Below are 23,338 nucleotides of genomic sequence, written 5' to 3'. Positions count from 1 at the left end.
GTATTTATTTATTTCAAAATGAATATATATGACATAACTCATTACTTGCAATTGTGATAACATTTAAAATAAGTTTAATTTTACTATTTTCTTTCTATTCTATTTTTTTATTTTAAAATAAATTAAAACTGACTTAAATGTTATTTTATCTCTCTCTTTTACTTAAATAAGAACTGTAGCATTTGGATCCCAATGATGTCCATTTTTAGTCTTTGCATTGTACATTTTATATGGTGGTGTATTTTCTTGCTGTGTAGATACAGTTTTATTTCTTGATAAGTGTTTTGGCGAGTTTATTTTTTGTACTTGATCGTTATTAGATCGATTGCCAAAAGGTATTCGATTCTAAAGAAAGAAAACTACTTATTAATATTTACAAACATAATATAACTTTATGCACATCCATCTATATGATTTAATATTATAAATTACCTTAAGTATTTCCGTTCCATGCATTTTATTCTCAGGATTGAAAATTTTTTTTTCATTTGATAAAACTGTAGCATCTATTTTCATGCTTTTCTTTTTTTCTACAATATCTCCCTTTTTTTGACAATCCTCTTCTGTCTTTATTGGTTTTGGTAAAGTACTAATCACAGCACATTCATCAAACATTATAATTACATCTTCTCTAGTAGCTTTTTTTTGCAATAACTTTTCTACAATGTTTTCCTTCTCTTTCTTACCTGTAATATTTTCCTCCAATGATACTGAATCATGCCATACTTCAATTTTATTATCATCCTTTATATGCATTGTTTTCATATCATCTTCAATATCTTTGCAATTATCCTTTTTGTCTGCATTGTCTTTGTTTTCTTCCCTGCCAGTTGCAACTGTCTGTTCACCCAATATCAATGATTTTTCCTTCTCACTTTTGCAGTTCGGATTCTTAATAACTGTAATTTCCTCCTCGCTTTCAATAACACTTACATCAGATTGTTGGGATGTGCAGAGTATATGCGATTCATTCTGTGTTTCCATATCTAATGTTTCCGGAATTTCCGAAGCTGTATCAGACAACACTTGTATTTTTGGAATATTAAATGTATTGATTTCTCGATATGAGTTTGTTGGATTGTAAATATCCGATTCATAACTGCCTCTGCGACTCAAAGTTTCTTTCGCTCGCGCCTTTATTAACACAAGAGACTTCGGCATTAAAATAGGCGTTCTATCGAAGTCTGCAGCGGGAGATCTGGGATCTAATCCTAAAATTGTGTAACGTTCCTTATCAATTGGTGTAATAGATTTTGGACCTTCTATAACATTAATATTTGGTGTTAAATAATCTTGTGCTCCATCCTGAAACAGATATACATTATGGATAAACAGTTTTTCATCCTGAAAAGTAATTGGATTTGTTTATAAAAATAACAATTTATATACACAATATGCATAAAATATTTACTTTGAATAGTAAAAAATTAAATTGCAAATTAATAGTATTATTGGTACATATATACAAATATTGACTAAAATTTGAGAAATCTAATTATGCAGTTTCACCAAATATAAGAAAAAAAGATATAATGTATTATGTAAATAGCACATACTGATTCTGATCCCTGATCACTATCTATTTTTGGTATAACACATTTTTTTGGTGTTAAAGGTGGCATCACTACATCCATGTCGGTTTCAAGATATTTTTTTTTCTGTAAGTACTCTGGAATTGCACTAAGTGTTCTTTTGGTTGTCGTAACAGGAGTGCACTTCACCTATTTAAGTACATATATATTAGACTTTTTTTAAAAAACTAGTATATGTATCAGATTTTCCTTTATTTTATTATCGTTAGAAATTTACCTCAATTGGAGTTCTTGAGATTTCTACTGAAATTGAACGTGGATCGCACAGCACCTTTTTATTAGGTAATGTTGGTGTGCATATATCACTATCTTGCATAACTGCCTGTTGTATAAACATATACATATATTATATATGTTTTTATAGCATAAAATTAAATATATAATATTATATACCTCAATAGGGGTTCTTAAGATTCCTGCTGAAACTGAACGTGGATCACACAGCATCTTTTTCTGAGACAATGGTGTACACAAACTGCTATCTGTAGCTACTTGCTGCTTAACAGCTTGTAGCTCGTTTTCTTTTTGGCTTTCATTTGGGTGAAATAACTTTGTCATGTAATTACCCATTATATCTAAATAGGTGACAATATATTATAACTTCTATTTCTCTCTTGAAAAAAAAGAAAACCATATAAACAAGAACAAAGACTGTTAATATAATAAACACAGATCGCGTACAATAATAAAATTAAAACGCACAGAAAAATTGATAAGTGTGCAAAATTCTAAACAAAATATAGTTTCAAATAAATATTTAACTAAATTATACCGAAATATAATAAACACGTGAATATAATGACAGAGCACGAGTTCGAATGTTTTGGTTCTTGATTAATTAAACTTATTCTAAACTAATTCTGTGTTCTTAACAATTTTCATCTAATATTATTTATTATTCAATTAAAATAAGCCATACAGCGATACGTACTTATACAAATTGCACAACTCAAAGAAAATAAGACAAAATCGGACGTATGTAAATTTGTAACCAACGGATTTTAAATCTGTTTACTTTCAAAAGATAATGAACGTTTGAATGATGCCAACAGCGATGGAGATGCAAGAATCAAGCATTGCCAACGTATAATGAAATGGACAATCATACGCCTAGTAAAAAATCGTACCTATACAGTAAAATAGCATTTAATTGACCAATCAGAACAAAAAGAGTAAGAATTTCTTTTATTTGATTGGTCAATTCAATGCTACTCTGGATAGTATTTCGGAACACAACTTTGTTCCAGGCAAAGTCTCGAGTTTGCTTACATCGCCATTGAGGGGCGTTGTTTTCTGGACTACGAGATAATGAGATAAATGATGAATGATGATGAATATCTCAGACAGATTTCGGCTCTCCTGTTTTTTGAAGGTTAAGAATATAAGTATTTGTGAAAATTTTGTGACAAAGGATTTTAGAAGATAAGAGTTTAGAAGATCTTCTTCCTTCTCTAATCTATCTACGTTCTTTGATCCTTCTGAAGGTTCGAGATATTTTTTATTTCCAACCTTTGTACACACATATAGAGGCGCATAAAGCAAGGATCGGGATCGAAACCAAGATTACTAGTCTATCACTTTTACACAATCGCCTCATTACATACATTTATATTCTTCTAAAAAAATTTATCACGGACAAGAAAATAAATTTTATTTACACAATTGACAGTAAAACTGCAAAAGAGCATCTGTCACAAAATGCTGAAAATTTTCAAGTGTTTTAAATGTGACTCGAGCTTTGATCGTCCCTCGCAATTGGATTATCATTATCGGAGTAAACATCTGGGAGAAAGATCTCACGTATGCCAAATCTGTGGAAAAGGTTTCTTTCGTAAAGCAGATTTGCGTATGCACTTGAACATTCATCTTGGTACGAATTTTCATATTTGCGAGGTCTGTGGAAGAAAGTTCAATCATATATCAAATCTTATAAGGCATTGTAGAATACATACAGGTAAAGTATCGAATGTCTAATATATAACAAAAATATAGATTTTTTTTACATTGGAATATATAAAATAAAAAATAAAATTAATTTGCTCAAGATATACAAATATGAAAATATAATAACTCTAAGAACTTAGTAGTATTTTTTTTTTTATGTCACATGCAGGAATTAAGCCATATGTATGTCAAATTTGTGATAAGCGTTTCACGCAAATTTCTTCACTAGCAAAACACAAACAAATACATACACCAAAGGACTTTATACAGCAGTATTGTAATCCTAGTCTTATCAACAATAAATCAAAAGTCAAGGATTGTACATTGAATAAGAATGAGGTAACAATTTATTTTTTATTGATTTTATTTACATTATCATTCACAATAGAAAATTTTAAATATTGCTACAAAGCAATAATTGATTGCTAAATATCAATGCTGTGGCAAAATCTTGTCAAAGTTTTGATTGTGTTTTCTGTTAAAAATTTTCAAAATAAAAAAATTATTCTAAAAACATTATATTATCAAAATGTTATAGTTGTAGAAAAGTGATTAAATTTATAACTTTTCAATGCTGATTAAATATATAACACTTGAATACATTTGAGACTTATATATTTTCTTATTTTGTGAATTTTTCAGACAATAAATGATGACATACAAAATAAAAATCATGAGACATTTTGTATAGAACAAAAATGTTTCAGCCAGAATACTGCTAGAGTTTCAGATATACAAAAAAATGAAATAATTGTCGAAAAACATAATACTGATATTGGAAATAAAGCATGTTTATCCTTGAGAACTGTTGTTCATGCTGTATCTAAACAGGTAAGTATTTGATATTTTAGATTTAATTATTGTAAAATATGGATAAATACATCTGATATAAAATGTATGAAAAGTTTGAAGAAAGTAATTTAACAGAAAATAAGAGTACAAATTATAATTATTGCAGGACCATTTTGCTGAGATTGAAGAAAGACTTAAATCCATTAACTTACCCATGAATAAAACTGTTGTTTCAAATTCTCCTCGAGATAGAGCATGTAACGAACAAATACAATCCAAAGACATAGCTTATCAATTTTCTAAAAACAATTGTACCTTTCTATCTCAAGATAGAGAACCAAATACTGAATCGAACATTCATAATGATGAAAATATTTTGAGATTAAATTGCTCAGATACATATGCAATCCAAGAAACTTATAAAGAGATTACCACAAATGATGTAAAGAATTCATCAAATGTGGAAACAAATTTGCAAATCTGTAATTTCAATGAAGTTTTAACAAACAAAAAATTTCTATCCAAGCATATATGTAAAGAAATTATAAGTGAAAATAGAAAAAGCAATAAATTATTAAATGATGATAATCAGTTGTATTTGGAATTTTCTGATTCGGGAATGTTGAAATTAAATGAATCGCGGTATTGTCATAATACAGATTTTATTAATGTAAATGTTAATCATACAGAAAAATCCCAAAATTCTGAAAGTATTGCTGCTAATGATACATTATACACTTCTGTTGCTAATGATGATCAAAACAATTTATTGCAGCGAAATGAAGAGATTCTCAATAACTTGAATAATGCAGTGTTAAATAATGAAGAACCAATATTGCGTTTAGTACAGACTGAGACTGGTGAGCAATTTTATGAATATGTAATAAATAATTTAGTGGAAAAAATGCAAAACGTTTCATGTGGAAAGAATTTTGAGAATACAACAGAGGAAACTGCAAATGCTTTCGAAGATAATGAAAAAACAACTTTAAATTTGCGAGAAAGTAATAAAAAGAATGATCACATAGAACATCAACAAAGTTTGGAAGCTCTTATTATAAATAACGAATTTAATTACACGCAACTTGAATCTCATGGAGGAGAAAAGAATTTCTCTGTGTTATGTCATGGCGAACATTTCCAACAAAATTCACAGCAGGCCTACAATTTTGAGAATTTAGAATTATTGGAGTCGCATACGGATTTTGACAAATATGTCGAAACGGGCTTTGAAGCGTTTGAAAGATTAAATTACGAAAAATTTGAGAAATTTTTAGAATTAGAAGTTGCCGATATTGGTGTAGAATTTTCAACGTACAAAGAACCTTCAATGATACGTTTAATCCAAAATGAAGGTGAACAGCTATTGGAATTGTTGCAGGATTCTCAAATTATTGAGCAAGAAAATCAAAATTTTATACAAACTAATAATCTCAATAAAGACTGTTCAAATGTTTTGCAAGATAGTAATAAAATAATTGATTGTTCCAAGAGTAAATCAGACTTTTTCACATATGTCGAAAATAATATGCCATTAGAAGAAAATATTAATTGCAATCAAGCTATGGAGAATAATGACAGGTGTGTGGACAGTGGTATAGAGCATTTGTATAGAGACATAATTACCAATGAAAGTATAAGTAACGAAAATTGTGGTGGGACATCAGAAGAATCAAAAAAGCTGAAAATCACCTTGAAAAAGTTTCATTGCTCTGTATGCAATAAAACATTCTCGACAGCCTACAATTACAAGCAGCATATTGGCATACATTTTACAGATCAACAAAAATTTCATTGTAAGGACTGTGGGCTATCATTTGCATGGAAATCTACTCTGAACAAGCATATTGTGAACAATCATAGTTTGGATGGACCACAAAAATTCGTTTGCGAAATTTGCCCGAAAGTTTACAGCACTTTGTCACAAGTAAATGTAAGTCATTCAATATATATGCAATTCATTGCCCTTTGTATTCTATGTGTATATCGTAAAGGTAATTAATAATTTGTTTTACATAGGAGCATGTAAAGAGGGATCATTTGAAGCAACGTGATCATGTTTGCCTGACCTGTGGCAAGACTTTTTTCAAGAGATTTGATCTAAAAATTCATAGTAGGACACATACAAATGAACGTCCGTACGTGTGTAACATCTGCAGCAAAAGCTTTCATCATCAGAGCCATTTTATTCGTCATAAACGCATACATACAGGTATTAAACCATACGCTTGCGTATATTGTCCAAAGAGATTCACGCAAATGAGTTCGTTAAAGATACACCAACAGAAGCATGAGGTCTGTATGGATTTCACGGATTATCAGATCGATGAGGATGATTCTATCGCACTGGCAACATTATGAGATAAAGGCAAGTGATTATTCGAGATAAATGTCTCATTTAATTAGCAATAATGTAATATGTATTACAATTTCTATTTTACCATTGTTATAATCTCATGTTAATATTTTTTTAATTAAAACTATGTGAAAAAATACCTATATTTATTTACATCGAGTTAATATTTATATTATAAAGATGTATTATATATAATATATATATATATATATATATATATATATATATATACACATATATATATATATTAAATTATTTTAATAAATTTTAATAAATTATTTTAATCAAGTCGCGAAATCAAGGATTCTTAGTTTCACGAATGAATAAAATAATTTAAAACGGCATAATTTTGTGGGGAAAAAAAAAAAAAAAAACTATAAACGCGATCGAGCGATATCGCGCGAATCGATATATGCTTTTCTTGAGCAATCGAATCCGATAGCGAAAAGAACATTTGCGTAATTTGGCACCCCTGCTGTGCGAGGGAAGGTGGGGGAAAGGCATGTCGTTTACGAAAACGACATAGAATGAAATAAAACCGCGACCGGGGCTCATTGAGAGAGAGGTGTCATTCTTCTAGCCGTGCGGTATTTCAGGCGATATTTGAAACTAAATTCAACTTGAAAAGCGATCGATCACGGGCGTATCCGTCGTTGATGGCACTATGATCGATACCGTTCGCACGCATCGCAACGGCCCATGGACGTAAATTTATGATCTCGATGAAGTTGATTTCTCGTTAACGGAGTGACACAAAACAACGATACACATCTAGAGGAAGATTTCCGAGTGTTCTCTAGTAATTGTGATCTCCGACGGAGAGGAAGGTAAAGAGAGTCCACGCATCCCTCGTGATTATTATTATCATCATCGTCGCGAATAAAAACGCATCTAATGTTACGATATGACTCACACGCACTCGCTGGTCACGCTCGTGGAACGTGTGAGGGTCGTCCGCGTGTCGCGAAATTCTCACCGCAATCTTCACACGCGAACGCGTATCGTCCCTTCGACGTTCGCGAGATAAATAACACGCGCGCATTCTTCGAAACAGATAACTATTAACTCTCGTCCCCCAGGTAGCCTCGGGGATTGGCCGACTCAACGGTCCGACAATTGTGTGATACACAAATTTAATTGGCGACCCTAACCTCACTTAACTGCGATAACTCGCTCGGTCGCGCTATCTCTCTCTCTCCTCTCTCTCTCTTCTTTTCCAATCTCCGTCTCTTTCTCTCTCTCTCTCTCTTTTCTGTCTCTTTCTCAGGCACGGAGAGATGTCAGTTTAACGCCGACGAGAAAAGTCCAGTTACATACGTTGCTCTCGCGACTGCACCCGATTATTTCAATATAGTGTTTAATTAATTCGCCTAATAATTACGTACGTAAGAGCGTTAAAAGCTCAATCATCTCTTCTGCGGGATACTCACGTTATCCTGGTCTCGTGTCTCGAGCCCGTATCAATAACTCGAGTCCCTGCGAATTAATTTTGCGTCTTGCGTTTCCATTATTCCACGCTTCTCGCATTTCCGCGATATCGTTCTTCGAAAGGAAGTTTTTTTTTTTTTTTTTATCATCGCAAATTAAATTGATGCATTGATTTTTGAAAAGCTAATGTATTTTATATTTATACTAATTATATGCACGTATTGGTATATAATTGTGTTTCTGTGTTTACATAATGATTATATTAAAAACATCGCTTTGTTTTTTCTCTCTTAAAATATTTGTTGTCGTTTTTTCCATCTTCTATAAGTCTATTTTTCTACAATTTATACACTTGTCTCATAGTTTGACTTTTTATTATCTTGTATAACGACATATTTTGGTAATATCCGATTCCGATTCTGTAATTTTTGTGGCAATTATTGACAGATTTAATGAAATCTAAAACCGATGATCTTCCCATAAAACTCGTAAATGACTCATTTTTGGCGAATTTTTTAGATTAATTATTCAAACACAATGTATGGACTTTCATGTACGTGTAAGATTTTATGTATAAACAAATCTACTCTTTAATATAAAAACATATGTAATATTTATATCTAAATATATATATAATACCTACAAAATAATTATATTGTATTAAGATATATATGTATGTTATGTATGTATGTATGTATTTATGTACATATATATATATATATATATATATATATGTATGTATGTATGTATGTATGTATGTATGTATATATATATATATGTAATATTGGAAGTAAAGTTGAATGAGGAGCTTATAATTTAAGAATTATTTTAATGAAGAATATCGCACATTTAAGCGAAAAATTGCAAACTTTTGTATTCCAGCAGACAGAGGGATGCCACGTAGCAAGCGTAGAGGACCTCCTAGCACAAATCATACTCCTATTGATATGTCAGTAGCTGGTGCACATGAAGACAGTTTACCTAGGCATCCTTCGAAACGATTAAGACATACCTCTAGGTAGATTTGAGACTTTGTATCTTTTATATAAAAGTATTAATACTTAATTATTAATCATTGAATATATAGAGTTACTTCTATATAATATAATGCATGTATTGATGACATTTTATATAGTAATAGTATAAAAATATCAAGAGAAATTATTAATATTAAGAATAATATTAATATATATCAATTATATTCACAGTATTCTCTTTATTGTAATACTTTTTTATCATTTTTATGTATGTAAATTATATGCGAGGTAACATATTTTTTTTTATAAATACATTTACAATATTTTTATACAGTGCCAGAAGATATACAAAAACTGACGATATATCTAATGTGTCAGCGTTCTCTCAGAAGCGTTGCATCACTTGGTTTAGAGAATATACCTCGCCAGACGATCCGGATACTCTTGGACCGGAAGGAATGGAGAAATTTTGCGAGGATATCGGTGTGGAACCCGAAAACGTAGTAATGCTTGTTCTTGCATACAGAATGAACGCTCGCCAAATGGGCTTTTTCACTCTGAGCGAATGGCTGAAGGGTTTCTCGGAACTTCAGTGTGATTCTATTAGTAAAGTACAACAAAAGCTCGAGTACCTAAGGAATCAATTAAACGATCCACACACGTTTAAAGGGATTTATAGATATGCTTACGATTTTGCCCGAGTATGTGCGATGTTATCAGAATGCACACAGATATACATTATAGATGTGTACAAATATAATGTACATTTGGATATCACCGTGCAGTGTTTCTGATTTATTTCACTTTAATTTTATAGGACAAAGATCAACGAAGTATGGACATGGATACCGCAAAAGTAATGCTACAGCTGCTTTTGGGGAAACATTGGCCACTATTCACACAGTTTGCTCAGTTCCTAGATCAATCCAAGTACAAAGTGATCAATAAGGATCAATGGTGCAACATATTAGAATTTTCACGTACAATCAATCATGATTTATCTAATTATGATTTAGACGGAGCGTGTAAGTGTATACAAGAAAAATGCTAATTTCACTAAAAGCAAAAGAGATTATCTTGCATACATTTTCTGTTGTATAATGTATGATTCTTTTAGGGCCAGTAATGCTCGACGAATTTGTTGAGTGGTTAAAAATTCAACGAGGCGAGGCATCGTCATCGATAGAAGCAAGAGGCAGCTGAAAGATCTTGTAAGAATAGTCCATTGAAATAAGAACAATTTGTTTCTTTATCATGATATTCTGTTAATAACAAAATTTCTGTTCATAAATCATAATCTCGCAACACTTAAATTATCGTCATTTATACTAATTTTCTTTTCTTTCTTTTTTTAACAGATAATAACGTATTGTAAGTAGCTTAATATGATTTTCAGTATCTCCTATACGGACTCGGCTGAAAATCTTCGTTTGATATCGCTCTCAGTTATTTATCACCATTTACAAATTAATCCTTCAGGATTTGTCGCAGAAAAACTTGTGATTAAAAATAAAACTATTTTGATAAGAGAGAGAGATTTACTTGTGCAATTTGTAAAAATAATTTGAGATATCATAAATTTTCAAGGATAGTAAGTTGGGATAATACAACTTTTTGAAATTGTGTAATATTTAAGACAATGATTGCCATTTGACTTCCAGTGATTGTAGACTGCACATTTTATGTCAATGCAGATTATAAAGGTTTTTTTCATGTTATTTTTTCAATAAAATTATATATATATATCATTTAAATAAATTGCCATGCTTTTACATGGCTTTCATGTTACATGACTTTCACATTCCATAAATTAAATTAATAATATCTGTATATTTATAAATATTCACAATTTTTTAACAAATTCTGTTAACTTTTTGTGTACCTGTGTTGCAAATCTTATGTAATACTGACATTTTTTACAAAATTTAGGTATGTATAATATTATCAATCAGAAACATTTAGGAAATACGAATATCATTAAGTAGAAATCATTGGTGAAAGAAATAAGATATACATTATGACACAGGTGCTACTACAACGTTTAGTATTCCTAAAAATGGTACCACAAAATGTCAATATCATGCGCTATTTAGTCAAAATTAAATATAATTCCTGTAAATGCTAAAATTATGGATGTACATTAGAATAACGAATTCTTATTAAAACACAATAATATTTATTCAATGCAACTATTTCTCGATCTCTACCGATATCACAATTTATGCTTTATTAATGGGGAGGGGGAGGCAACAAAATTTATGAACAAAAGATAGACTTATTTCATAATTATTCACGTACAAAAGTTTCCTTGTTAATACGCTTCTAGATATAAAAATAACATTGTTTTATCCAGTATCATTAATAATGTATGTATCTAAATCGACTATTATCTCATTCAATTTCTGCGACCATCTCGAATCTTCAAGACTTAATATTTCGAATCACACACACATCGTCAAGAATTTTTGCGAATATTTCGAAATCAAGTATGTGTGCGGTGATTGTATAAAATAACTATATAAAATATATATATTTGTGTTTGGTAAAATGGCGCAACTCTCATTTTATGAATTTATGAAATTGACTTGAATTTATATATGTCAATAAAGTCACTTGTAAATCAATTTGAATGAAATGTAAGGAGATATATAGCAATCGACAATATTGATCAAGGATTTTTGTTCAATTTTTAATGCCATTTTGGGAATATTTATATATTTCTGAATATTTTTCTTGTACATGTACCTCTATTATAAATAATTGCAATTAGTATCATATTAACAATGCATATAACTTTTGCATTTCTCTTATAGCTCCTAAATACAATAAATATTAAATTTTTGGAAAGAAAATATTCATTGAATATTTGTAGATTTACATGTTGCAAGTAAGTTAAAAATGTAAATTATAATTCGTTCCAATCTGTTGCAATATTACTGCCATCACTGGAGAATGTAATGTATTGGACGATATAATGAGGAGTGAATAAAATACCTTTTCCAATATTTCGTTTATCTTTCTTGATTTCTATTATCGATTAAAAAGTTATGTTGCAATATCATAGAGAAGTATATAAAAAAATATATAAAAAATACAAGGAATCTTATTAAAATTCTTGATCTAAATTTACATAAAACGTATTTTTTATATGTAATGTACAATTTACAATTATTTACATATTGTACATATATATAATGCTCTCTTTATATATTTATAAGAAAATTTTTAGGTCTAAATAATTTATCTAAATAAAGTATTAATAATATATATTCTATAGATAATTGTGTTATAGAGATTATCTATATATTTTGAAAATACTCGATGCATTTTATCACACAATTTCGATTAAAGTGCTATATATATAATTATAAGAAAAATTGGCATTGTCCTAAAGTAAGGATAGAAATACTGCCAATAGTTAGTAAAAGACATAAGTATCTACCTTTGATAGGTATTCTGAACAATTTGGCGCACATCTTCAGAGAAGATGTATATAGAAGTATACTATCAAGATCTTCTCCTGGAGTGGTTTGATATACGAACGGCCGGATACGTATTTCGTGTCCTACGGCTCGAATCATGGAGCAAGCATTCGTTAAGCGCGCAGCCTGAAAGAAAGTAACATATGCAATGAATGTGCACAAGTCAAGAAGAATGATAACGTGATATGTATGATAATATGTATGGATGCAGTGTATCTTACCTGTATAAATGGAGCAATCGATATCAAAATCCATAATACGATATTCATCACATTAACATACGTGATTGGATACATGTCATTCGCATTATTGATATAATATTGAAATAACCATATGATACCCACAGTAGCCCATGACAGATTCACTATAGTATAGATACATACAGCTGGACCTAATCCATCATTGAAATATTTCAACAATTTCTTGAATTCGTCGATATCCTGTAAGTCATATAAACGGAAAAGGGAAGAGTTTTCTTAAGATACAAGATAAAAGATTATTGATACAATATGAATCACAAACCCTCATCCAATCGATAGGTAGTAAGATATGCTGGAGCAACTTTCCACGTAGAAAGTAAAGGTGCGACATCAACAACTGTCCTTGCAAACAATAACTCGTTATAATAGTTCCCTGAATCATGTCGTGCCATAAGGTACAAACAACCAGCAATACTTTCAGCATTGTCTTCACTTGGTATGGACTTGGTACAGAAAATAGAATATAAAAATAACTCAATCTTTTTCAACAACATTTTTCATTCTATGTGATATTAATAAGATATTGATGTGTATTAGCAATATAGTTACCTATTCTCTACCCACTGAAATGTTATATTTCCCTTTGCCATCTGAATATTCACAGTAATTAATGCCGTGATCATCCACACTATGCTCAAAGCTATGAACAACCATAATATATGTACAAGACGTTTCTGATTACCCCTATTTATCGGATTCGAGGAGAGCAGGAACGCTCTCTCCATGAGATTTTGCAGCTGTTCGTTTTCTTTAACGCGAAACAAGTATATTGTGTATAGATATGCGACTAGATGTAGTATACTTGGAATCAAGTAGCTGAATATTATATTTCCATAGCAGGATGACTCTTTCCCATCAATATTTTGCTCTTGCACTAATATTTTGTAACAAAAACCTCGATCTCTCCTGCAAAACGCCAAACATATCTGTTTTATTTTATGTATAAATGTATAAATTATTTATTAAAACAAGATTATAATATACTGAGATTTAATTACATATACACATGTATATAAATATAATTTTTTTATATATATTATTCTTATGTGTAAAGACGAAAAAGCATATGCGAAAAAATAGGATAATAAATGATATTACCTAAAACAAGCCATATATTGTAAAACGTATCCAATACATATAAATATAGTGACTTGAAAAGTATGAAGATTTGCCAGAATAGAACATTGTAAGGAATGGTCAGAGTCATCACTGCTGGTTGGTCTTAATCCCATTACACTCAACAATCTCAGGTATGGTCTGAGTATTTTGTGTTTACAATAATGAAGTATCGCAGATGTACTGATAAAATTTTCATAATCCTCAGTGATTTCATCCACCTGCTGCGTGCAATGGACAGAGCATTTATTAAAAGTCTCTATGCTGCATATCATAGAATCTAAATCAGATAATGAAAGGAAGATATAAAATTTATCGAAAATTATGGTACTGAATTTAACAAAAATAGCAACTTACAGTGCTTTGAAAAGTTGTTGTTATACTTGTTAATATCGAGGGGGCGGAGATCTCTGTACCTTCCTCATGATTCTGCTGAGGTGGATCTTTACCATTTTTGGGCTTATTATTAGATTTTACCTTAGATTTGAATAGTTTTATAATTATTAAAATTTTTTTACAAATTATAAATAAAATATAAAAAAAGAAATTTACTTACACACTTTATTTCAATAATTTTAATATCTTAAAAATAACTATATATTAAGAGAGTTCAATTTTAAATATATAAATATATATCATAAAAGAAGAAGTTGAATAAACTCTATGAATGTTTATAATTTTACAGAATATTTTGAAATTATACTTTAGCCACATTTTATAAATACATACAAAATAAATTCAATTATCTTGTTTACATTAAAATCTCTAATTTAATATTAAGCTGAAATTAAATCGATATATCGAGAAATGAAAAATTGTATTTTCAGTTATTTTGTAAAGTGGTAATAGAATCTCTCAAACTAATCAACTTTATTTTTATAAGTTTCTTGATTTTATTATCAGAGTTAATCGTATGCTCTAATCATAAAATTAAGAAATTAAAAAAAAATACATAAATAAAGTTGATTAATTTGAGTTTTGAGAAGCTTAATTGTAACAACAAGATTATCTACTGTAATGTTATTTATTGATAAATCCTTACTCGCCAATCAAAATAATATAGTTGACAACTCACCAACGCCATTTGAAACTCCTTGATCAAGGAGAATACATTGCTCTTGAAAACTTGAAAAGAAAATATTTGTATCAATAGAATGTTTGACATGTGGCTCACCCTAGCACATGAATATAAATTATATCAATTTTCTGATGACATTTCACCTTTGTTTGGAGATATCTGTGCACATCACGGCTAACGATAAGCAAAAATTAATATGGCGCAATAAAGCAAGTAATAAATAGATAAAAATTTTTATATATTTACATATAGAAAAATTATTTACATTTGCAAAAAATTTTAATAGAATAATTTAACATTAGGGTTAATTTGTAAACTAATATTTTTTTTTGAAAATACTTCTTGCAGGTCGTAATACATTGTATTCTTTCCGGTGATGTTTCGTTTCCGCGGATCGTTTCCTCTATACAAATAAAAAGAAAATGATAAAATAAAGAATGCATCGATATTGTTTTATTCTGATTAAATTAAATTAATGGACGCACCTTTCCAACAACAAAGGTCATTTCTCTGCTGCCACGCGAACCAGATACTTTAATGTTATGTATCTCTTCACTTTCCAATCTCTCACCAAATGTCGCTCTATAGGGAACATTACAATTTTAAATAAGAATGAAAATAATTCAAACACTTATAATATATAAACCGAAATAACATAACATATTTACTTGTTTTGTTTCTTTTTCTCCAATCCACCCTCTTGGAACTTTACATTATGTTTAATTTCATCTAATTCTGTTTCATTCTTTGCAGTCACATCATTATCCTCGTCGTCACTCTCTTGCTCCTTCTCTCTTTCATTTTTTCTCACTAATCGATAATTCTTCCGCACTTCTTTAACCCACCCTTTATCATCATCTGAACTATCATCATCAGGACTATCATGTATAAAGCTTTCATCCGAGCTATTGCCTTTATGAAAAGAGAAAAATGGTTCAGTACAAAAAATTATATATATATATATATATATATATTAAATAAGAATTTTCTCTCATAAAGAATGTAATTTTGAATTTTTTTTTTTACCTTGTGGTTCATCCTCGTCAGGTTTATCTTGTGCCTCTTCCTCTTGTGCCAATTGCTGCTTTAATTTTTTAGCTTTATTTTTATCAAGTTGAGAAATGACAGGATTTAATAAAGCAAACTCCTCAGAATTTTTATCAATTTGGAATTCAGGATTACTAAAGAGAGCTTTAAATCGTTCATCTTTCAATAGATTAGAAGACGCTTGTTTCTTCTTGTTTTTAATGCTTGTGTCCATCAGCTTCAATGCCAATTCTTGATTTACACTTGGTAATTTTTGTACCTATTTATTTCAAAAAATATGTTATAAAAAAATGCAATCTCAATATATTACATATTAAATATATAAACTAAAATTAAATTAAATGAGAAAAAATGACTAAGATGGAGTATAAATTAAATGATACCTGTACTCTACTGACAGTTTCCTCTTTAATCTTCTCGCGGATTCTTCTCTTTTTATATTCTTCAAATTCAAACGGTTTCATTACATCTCTTGCTTTTCTATATAATCGTATATCTACAAAATAACCATGCATATAAGCCCTAAGTAAATTAGTGCCTTTCAGATGTGAAAGACCTAATTCATCCAATTCCTTCTCAGTTATAAATTTATAATCATCATAAATAATGTCATAATTCAATTCTTCCAATTCTTCTGTGAGATTGTCGAGGAAACTGCACCAGTAAGGAGCAGGGCCAAGACTAGGAATATAATATATTTGCATCTTTGTAGTTTCATTAGACATCAAAAGCATTCCAGTATTTGGAATAACACATAAATCATTAAAGCTATGTTGAGCTTCTATGGAAGTATAATTTTTTCCCTGAAAATAAAAATAAAACACATAATAATTATATAATAAAATTATTATATTATATAATTTTAATAAATCATGATTTTGTGGAATGCTTTGAGATTTCAACAAAAACATGAAAATTTAAAGAAACTTTACTTACAGTATCTTTCTCCCATATTTTTACTATAGAACTGTCCATAGAATAAACAAGATCCATCTTTTGGTGAAACTCTATGCATTTAATTGGTAATTCATACATATGATCTTTAACCAAAAATGGTTTACTAGATCTTATGTCAAATAATAGTACTTGCCCGGTTGATGTGCCAACTCCTAAGTTCAAACCTCCTTGAAATTTCAATGCCGTAATAGCAGGAACTGTTTCTAATCTAATAAATTGTATTAATTTATTGTATTAATAATTATAGAATGATAGTAATTGTATTAATTAATTTGGGAATTGCATTTAAAGAAAAAAAAACTTTTAGTCTTATGTCTTACTTGTTTTGAGTAATACAATGTAAGGCACAGTCAAGTACGCCGACTCTATTCCTGACTCTTGGATCCCAAGCTTCAACTTTTCCTTCCTGAGTGCCAACTATGAGTAAATGATGCAATGGATTTATTTCACATTTATTTATTGATGTTGCTTCCGTTTCAAACGGTTGCAGAAATTGACCCCGTTCAAGGTTTATTCTATATATCTTATTACTGCAAAAAGATATAATAATTTTTTATTGTATTTCACAAAGTATATGTATTTTTAAATATATATACATAAATGTATGATATTTATTAATAATATATATAAACATATATAAATTTATTTAAATAATAATTATAGCATATATATATATATATATATATATATATATATATATATATATATATATATATGCAATCAGAAGTTTTGGAAAATTTACCTATCGCCTACAATAAAAGTATCACACGATGGATAATGATATTTTAGATCTCTTCCAAAATTTGGTACCCTGAGTCTATAATATTTTCCATGTGCAGCATGAAATTCCACATGGCGATCACAGTGTAGAAATATTAACTGGAATAAGATATAATAAAAATAAGCAGACTATTCAGATTATTTAATCATTCTATAAGCATTAGTTTAAGAATTGCAAATTTTTTAAACAGTATTAAAGAATTAAAGTATAATTAACTGAGTCAAATATTAATTTATACAAACTATTTTATATAAGACTTTTCTTCACAACTTTCATACTTACTTTACTATAATCATCTGATAATATTTCAAAAGCAACCACTTCAGAATCAAAACACCTCTCGAATTTCAATGCCAGATTATGAACATCAAAACACTTTACACGTGGTTTGTAAATGCCTGTCACTAGGATATGCTGCTCATCTTTTGATATTTTAAGAGATGTGCTTACACCAGGCATGTCAAAGTCTTGTATAAGATCGATACGTCGTCGTATATCTATTAATAATCATTATATCAAATATATTTTTAAAAAAAGCAATTTTTTTTAGTATAAAATTACTTACTACTAGAATTTTTATAGTTACATTCTTTCTACATATAATATATATTTAAATTTATTATATTATAAACTTGTATATATAAAATGTATACTATATAAAATATTCTAAATATGCATAACTTGATAAATTTTTGTAGATTAAATAATTCCTTCTTACCAACATTCTTTTTTGATAAGCTTCTTCTCTTTCGCTCGGACAACCACTGTAAAACATTAAATACTATGAAATTCTATGCTAACCTACAACTTTATGCAAAGATGTGTATATATACATCATAATAATTTTACCTCAGGAAGAGATTTTCCAGCGCTAAGGTTGTAAATTTTTATATTATTCGGTGCGGAAACCTGCATTTTAGTTGGGATGCTCAAACTCTTTTATAAACGTGAGAGCACGTGGGGACTAACCTCAACTCACTCGATGAACGCAAAATGATACGAAATACGAAAACAAATTACCACCTGTCAAAAGTTGATGCGAGAAACTTCCTAGGAACTCTAGAAATTCCCTATTCGATCACTAATCGATATATTCGAAAAACTCATCGTTCAATGAATATATATTATTATTCTATATTATATATAGAATATAATATATATAGAATATATAGAATATAGTATATTATTCTAAAATTGACATTTTCTTTCTTTTGGTTGAAAAACTATATTGCACAAAATAAGAATTTAAATTTATTGGAGATTTTATTAGAATTATTAAACACATTTTTATTATTAATACGTTATTATATACATTATTTAACAATATCGGGTGTATAATAACACAATCTAATCTAAACGATGATGTTCTGTATTGGAAAATATCAGTCTATTCATATCCTTCCTTAGAAATCTTCACCGGCTCTTCTTCTTTTCCAGTTTGCTGAGATCTCTAAATATCTCCTTCTTCATCTGCTTTTGCTTCTTCATCTTTTTGGCTTCCTCCTCCGCTACTCGCGCCTGATACGCCGTTATTCTCTTCGTCATGGCCTCTTTTGTCTGCTTCTGCTTCTTCGCATAATTCGTCCTGATCATCCTCATTAAACGCGCGACGTTCTCTTCATCGGGCTCGCGTACTACGGCCACTCGGCCTTGTTTGAACTTGGCCTTGCGCAAGTGCGGCACGGACTGGAGCTTAGGTTTGTCCCTGTACGGGAGTTCCTTTTGCAACTTGCGTGGGATGGATAGCGGTTTAAATACTTTGACGTCCCGTGTAATCGGCGTATACATGGAGTCCTTGTTGGCCACGGCGTGAATGTTTCTCTCTCGCTTCAACTGACCTGTAGTCTTCATTCCTCGCCATTGATTCTTCTCTGCGGGTGGGAGTAGTAACGACGTGACCGAATTGTAGAAGCGTGGCACGTCCACCTTATACCATGTCCTGCAAAATACTATGTCGCTTAGCATGATTTTATCTTCGAAAGTAGCACGGAAGCAGCCTTCCGGTTTGGCAACCGCCTTCTTGATCTGACCGCGAATACCCGAAACCGTCTTGATCCGAGCACCCTCGAACTTGGCGACCTCGAGCGCGCTATTGAACATATCTTTGATAAACGCAGTCTTGCGATAGATCTTCATGGGTACGCCAGTAAGCTTAAGTTTCTTCACCACCTGTGTGCTCTTGTCCAGCTCCACGATCGAACCAGTCGCCGCGATACGGAAGCCTGGTTCCCTACTCGCGACGTCCTGTATCGCCAAAATTCCAGTACTTTGCGGAGTGATCGGGCCCCAAAAGTGGCTAATGCACGCCACATGTTCCGGCGTGTACTTTAACATTCTATGGCGCAGATTGTCCTCCAGTTTTGAGTAGATTGGCAACGATTGGAATCTACGCCAGCCCACAGAAAATATGAGCGGATCGCGACTCTTCAGAATCTTCGAATACCATCGGTGCTTCTTGATCCGTGCCTGCACGTAACCGATGTTCTCCTCGCCGTGCAACAAACCGCCGATGATGATTGGATACGTTGGATCCAGATTCGTGATCAACTCACACGGTACCGCTTCGAGCTCCAAACGTACATACATGCCGGGACGGTAACCTTCTAGCTGGACTCTGATATCGTCGTCCAACCCTTCGAATTCGGACTTGTTGATGCCCGCTTGTCTCTCCACTTCGGCTTTTAGCTCGTCGTAATATGTTTTCTTTTCCGTATCATCGTACTCCGCATCAAACTGCTCCTTCAGCTTCCTCTTCTTTTCCAACAGTTTTTTCTTTTCTTCCCCCTCTTCCGCTGATAGCTCCTTAGGAGTGGCGTCTTCCGCTTTGTGCTTCTCTCCGGTCTCCAGATCCTCGAAGTCACCGTATAGGTCCTCGTTGTCCAATTTCAAAAGCTCTTCAGCATCTTCCAAATCCTTCCACTTACCCGACACAAAATAATTAATTATTAGTGCCTTGTTCTCCTCTTCCAGCCAATCGCGTGGGCTCTCTGTCGAAAAAAAAACAGACTCTTCTTGATTTTGCAACTCTCGCTCCTGTATCTTCTGTTTTTGCTGCTCTTGAACTACTCGGAATATCCCGCCTAAATCGTCAGACTTCTCATTATCTTCCTCTTCTTTCTTCTCTTCCGTCACATTTGCGCTCTTGTCAAAAACACCGTAAACCATCTTCATCAAATTTACGTTGCTCTGTTGACGATTAACGAACGCTTCTTTCGCTTTCTCAGCTAAATTTTTCTTCCATTTTAACTCATCCGCGACTTCCTCTTCGCTCTCGTCCATCTCAATGTCATCTTTTTCTTCTCTTTCTTCATCGTCTTTTTCGGATATATTTTCCTCGAAATCGCTAGCCCGATCGTTCATCTCTAATCCCGCGCGCGAATCTTCATCGCTGAGCTCGTCAAAACTTTCGTCATCATTGTTCTGTTTCGAGTTTTCCTTAGTTGACTCTAGAAAATTCAATGCTTCTGAAATCTTATTCTTTATCAATTTATCTGATTCCTTACTTAGGGAATGATATACATCTGTAGTTTTTTCAAAAACATTCTTCTTAACGTCTGTTAATTCAGATTCATCGAGATTGTCATTTTCAATAGTTGCATTGATCGAAGTTTTCTTCTTTTTCTTCTGTCTTACATTGCCTTCTTCATTATTTTTTCTCTTAACGGATTTTCCATTTGGTTTTCCCGAAATTTCCTCATCACTGGATTCATCTTCTTCGTCATTTTCATCATTTTCATTTATTTCATCGTCATCATTGTCATCATCGACATCATCGTCTTCATCGTCTTCATTTTCATGTTTCGCCTGATCATTATCGTCATCTTCGTCTTGGACATTCTCAGATTCCACGTCTGCTTCATCATTAAAAATTACTCTCCGCCGAATTCTTCCATTATCCATCACTAATTCGCCCGTGTAAGGAGTCATGCTTTCATTCACATCTTCTGATTTTATCGGCGCAGCGTCACTGAACAATTGCAGTTCACTGTGTTGCAATTTCTGATCAAGTGTCTCCTGTGTATCTATCAAAGCGCCCGCTAATCCTGTATCTTCATCTTTGTAAGAATGGCTTCCACCCAACTCTACATACACTGCGTCCTTGTCGTAAACTATACCGCCAACGCCGGAAAATGGGGCATAAATTAGCCGTTCCTTTTCTACTAAAGCTCGCTTCTTTATCTGTTCTGGAAGTGGACAGGGATCTGGTAGAAAATTCACGTCCTTGATTCTCATATCTCCACAACCTGGTATATGAATGGATGTCTCCTTGTTCAAAGGAATTCCTCTGACATATCTAAAAACAAATATAGTTATTTTTTAAAATATATGATTAAGATTTTAATATACAAAAATATTAGTTACATAAAATATTTCGGATACAAGCACAATTTAAAATAAAAAATTCAAAATATCTTTTATACATACCCATACAAACTAACGGTTCTATCAACCTTTGGATTTTTTCTAATTAATTCTGGTGATGTCAAGTCTTCTATTCTGTCAGCAAGCATATAGGGATGAGTGGTGCGCCAAGTCAATGGTCTAAATTTTATTACCGAAATAAAACGCGCTAAATTCTTGATTTCCGTACGAAGATATTCATCGTGCAGCAATCCAGAGAGATAGAACAATTTGGAACCAGCATATACTTCTGTCCAGAAACGATGCTTCAGTGTCTTTTTAGTTTTTCTCATTTGTTTCGCATTCTTTATCAAATCTAGGTGAGTAAGAACACCCATTATTCTAGGCATGCCATGAACCTGACATATATTTAGAAACTCAAATATCTCCATTTCAAATCCAAAGGAGGCATCCACCAGCAGTAACACCAAGTCTGCTACCTTGGCAATATCAATCATGCTGTTCACATCATTGTTGCATTCCATGAATGTGATTCTTCGTTTCTTGCCAGACACAACAGTGACTGGACCAAGAATATTGGTCAAAGGCTGTCTGACATAACTCTTAATTAAGCATTGAATAACCAGAGATTTTCCCACTTTCGGTGGACCTACCACGGCCACCAAGATTGGTGGCGGCTCTAAAGGTGTTCTATCTATTAAAGGTATGTGCTGCTTCTTTGTCTCGAGATCTTGTTTGCGCCTAAATTTCCTTGCCGCTTTAATCGCAGAATTGAATGTGAATGCTTTTGGATTCTTCGGTTTATCCGATGTCGAGTCCTGCTCCTTCTTAGCCTTTTTCTTTTCTGCCTTGCGGCCCGCATTGCGATCTCTATGACTCTTATGTTTTACTGTGTCATCGTCCATTGTTTCTTTTCTTTTTTATAAGACGCTGCTTCTAAAAATATTTATTATTATATATATTATTTAGCACATGTACATCTTAACATTTAATTATCCAATACAATTGTAGGTTAGGTTATTTCAAACACGTGTAAAACGATTTTCAAAGTTCGTAGACTGTCCCGCCTAGGAAGCTTAAAACTATGATTATATAGATATTATAGATCAGTGGACTAAAAATTCTATAACAAAAATCAAACTAGAAGTGTTTCCAAGTGAAACGGT

The 23,338-nt window shown here is 31.5% G+C and overlaps 6 protein-coding genes across 23 annotated transcripts; 2 read left to right on the top strand and 4 right to left on the bottom strand.

Moving 5' to 3' along the window:
• Window positions 1–2: 2 nt before the first annotated feature.
• LOC126852351 (uncharacterized) lies at window positions 3–7,713 on the bottom strand. Of its 3 annotated transcripts, none has more exons than XM_050597088.1 (6): window positions 7,598–7,713; window positions 1,986–2,167; window positions 1,810–1,914; window positions 1,557–1,721; window positions 433–1,305; window positions 3–345 (listed from the first exon to the last, which is right to left on the bottom strand). In XM_050597088.1, the coding sequence occupies exons 2-6, from the start codon at window positions 2,160–2,162 to the stop codon at window positions 163–165; spliced, it is 1,503 nt and encodes a 500-aa protein (XP_050453045.1). In that variant the 5' UTR covers window positions 2,163–2,167; window positions 7,598–7,713; the 3' UTR covers window positions 3–162. The 3 variants fall into 3 exon arrangements, with proteins under 3 accessions (XP_050453045.1, XP_050453043.1, XP_050453044.1); XM_050597086.1 differs by lacking the exon at window positions 7,598–7,713 and adding an exon at window positions 2,524–2,609 and having other exon boundaries at window positions 1,986–2,205; XM_050597087.1 differs by lacking the exon at window positions 7,598–7,713 and adding an exon at window positions 2,524–2,604 and having other exon boundaries at window positions 4–345.
• Window positions 2,926–6,823, top strand: LOC126852324 (zinc finger protein 484-like). 2 transcript variants are annotated; one of them, XM_050597016.1, is made up of 6 exons: window positions 2,926–3,546; window positions 3,706–3,875; window positions 4,179–4,367; window positions 4,495–6,261; window positions 6,348–6,540; window positions 6,603–6,823. In XM_050597016.1, the coding sequence occupies exons 1-6, from the start codon at window positions 3,291–3,293 to the stop codon at window positions 6,620–6,622; spliced, it is 2,595 nt and encodes an 864-aa protein (XP_050452973.1). In that variant the 5' UTR covers window positions 2,926–3,290; the 3' UTR covers window positions 6,623–6,823. The 2 variants fall into 2 exon arrangements, with proteins under 2 accessions (XP_050452973.1, XP_050452972.1); XM_050597015.1 differs by having other exon boundaries at window positions 2,932–3,076; window positions 3,262–3,546; window positions 6,348–6,823.
• Window positions 6,553–12,094, top strand: LOC126852369 (DCN1-like protein 5). 11 transcript variants are annotated; one of them, XM_050597131.1, is made up of 7 exons: window positions 7,638–8,065; window positions 8,632–8,665; window positions 8,995–9,130; window positions 9,424–9,790; window positions 9,907–10,114; window positions 10,207–10,300; window positions 10,486–12,094. In XM_050597131.1, the coding sequence occupies exons 2-6, from the start codon at window positions 8,650–8,652 to the stop codon at window positions 10,290–10,292; spliced, it is 813 nt and encodes a 270-aa protein (XP_050453088.1). In that variant the 5' UTR covers window positions 7,638–8,065; window positions 8,632–8,649; the 3' UTR covers window positions 10,293–10,300; window positions 10,486–12,094. The 11 variants fall into 11 exon arrangements, with proteins under 11 accessions (XP_050453095.1, XP_050453092.1, XP_050453091.1 ...); XM_050597128.1 differs by having other exon boundaries at window positions 10,448–12,094; XM_050597133.1 differs by having other exon boundaries at window positions 7,628–7,791; window positions 8,998–9,130; window positions 10,207–12,094.
• On the bottom strand, window positions 11,977–15,204 carry LOC126852350 (uncharacterized). Of its 5 annotated transcripts, none has more exons than XM_050597080.1 (8): window positions 14,990–15,204; window positions 14,305–14,424; window positions 13,930–14,171; window positions 13,381–13,737; window positions 13,094–13,274; window positions 12,793–13,011; window positions 12,532–12,697; window positions 11,977–12,116 (listed from the first exon to the last, which is right to left on the bottom strand). In XM_050597080.1, the coding sequence occupies exons 1-8, from the start codon at window positions 15,110–15,112 to the stop codon at window positions 11,995–11,997; spliced, it is 1,530 nt and encodes a 509-aa protein (XP_050453037.1). In that variant the 5' UTR covers window positions 15,113–15,204; the 3' UTR covers window positions 11,977–11,994. The 5 variants fall into 5 exon arrangements, with proteins under 5 accessions (XP_050453037.1, XP_050453038.1, XP_050453042.1 ...); XM_050597081.1 differs by having other exon boundaries at window positions 15,023–15,204; XM_050597085.1 differs by having other exon boundaries at window positions 13,930–14,227; window positions 15,023–15,041.
• Window positions 15,205–15,246: 42 nt separating this feature from the next.
• LOC126852333 (nucleolar protein 10) lies at window positions 15,247–18,803 on the bottom strand. Its single transcript, XM_050597034.1, has 11 exons — window positions 18,660–18,803; window positions 18,529–18,574; window positions 18,093–18,307; window positions 17,772–17,908; window positions 17,350–17,559; window positions 17,009–17,237; window positions 16,456–16,875; window positions 16,052–16,331; window positions 15,694–15,937; window positions 15,511–15,607; window positions 15,247–15,428 (listed from the first exon to the last, which is right to left on the bottom strand). The coding sequence occupies exons 1-11, from the start codon at window positions 18,723–18,725 to the stop codon at window positions 15,342–15,344; spliced, it is 2,031 nt and encodes a 676-aa protein (XP_050452991.1). The 5' UTR covers window positions 18,726–18,803; the 3' UTR covers window positions 15,247–15,341.
• A 262-nt stretch (window positions 18,804–19,065) lies between these two features.
• On the bottom strand, window positions 19,066–23,242 carry LOC126852317 (ribosome biogenesis protein BMS1 homolog). The gene is made up of 2 exons (XM_050596995.1): window positions 22,236–23,242; window positions 19,066–22,104 (listed from the first exon to the last, which is right to left on the bottom strand). The coding sequence occupies exons 1-2, from the start codon at window positions 23,075–23,077 to the stop codon at window positions 19,224–19,226; spliced, it is 3,723 nt and encodes a 1,240-aa protein (XP_050452952.1). The 5' UTR covers window positions 23,078–23,242; the 3' UTR covers window positions 19,066–19,223.
• Between the last annotated feature and the right edge of the window lie 96 nt (window positions 23,243–23,338).

Source organism: Cataglyphis hispanica, chromosome 10, assembly GCF_021464435.1.
Source record: "Cataglyphis hispanica isolate Lineage 1 chromosome 10, ULB_Chis1_1.0, whole genome shotgun sequence".
Taxonomy (NCBI): domain Eukaryota; kingdom Metazoa; phylum Arthropoda; class Insecta; order Hymenoptera; family Formicidae; genus Cataglyphis; species Cataglyphis hispanica.
This window is presented reverse-complemented; position numbering and strand designations above follow the sequence as displayed.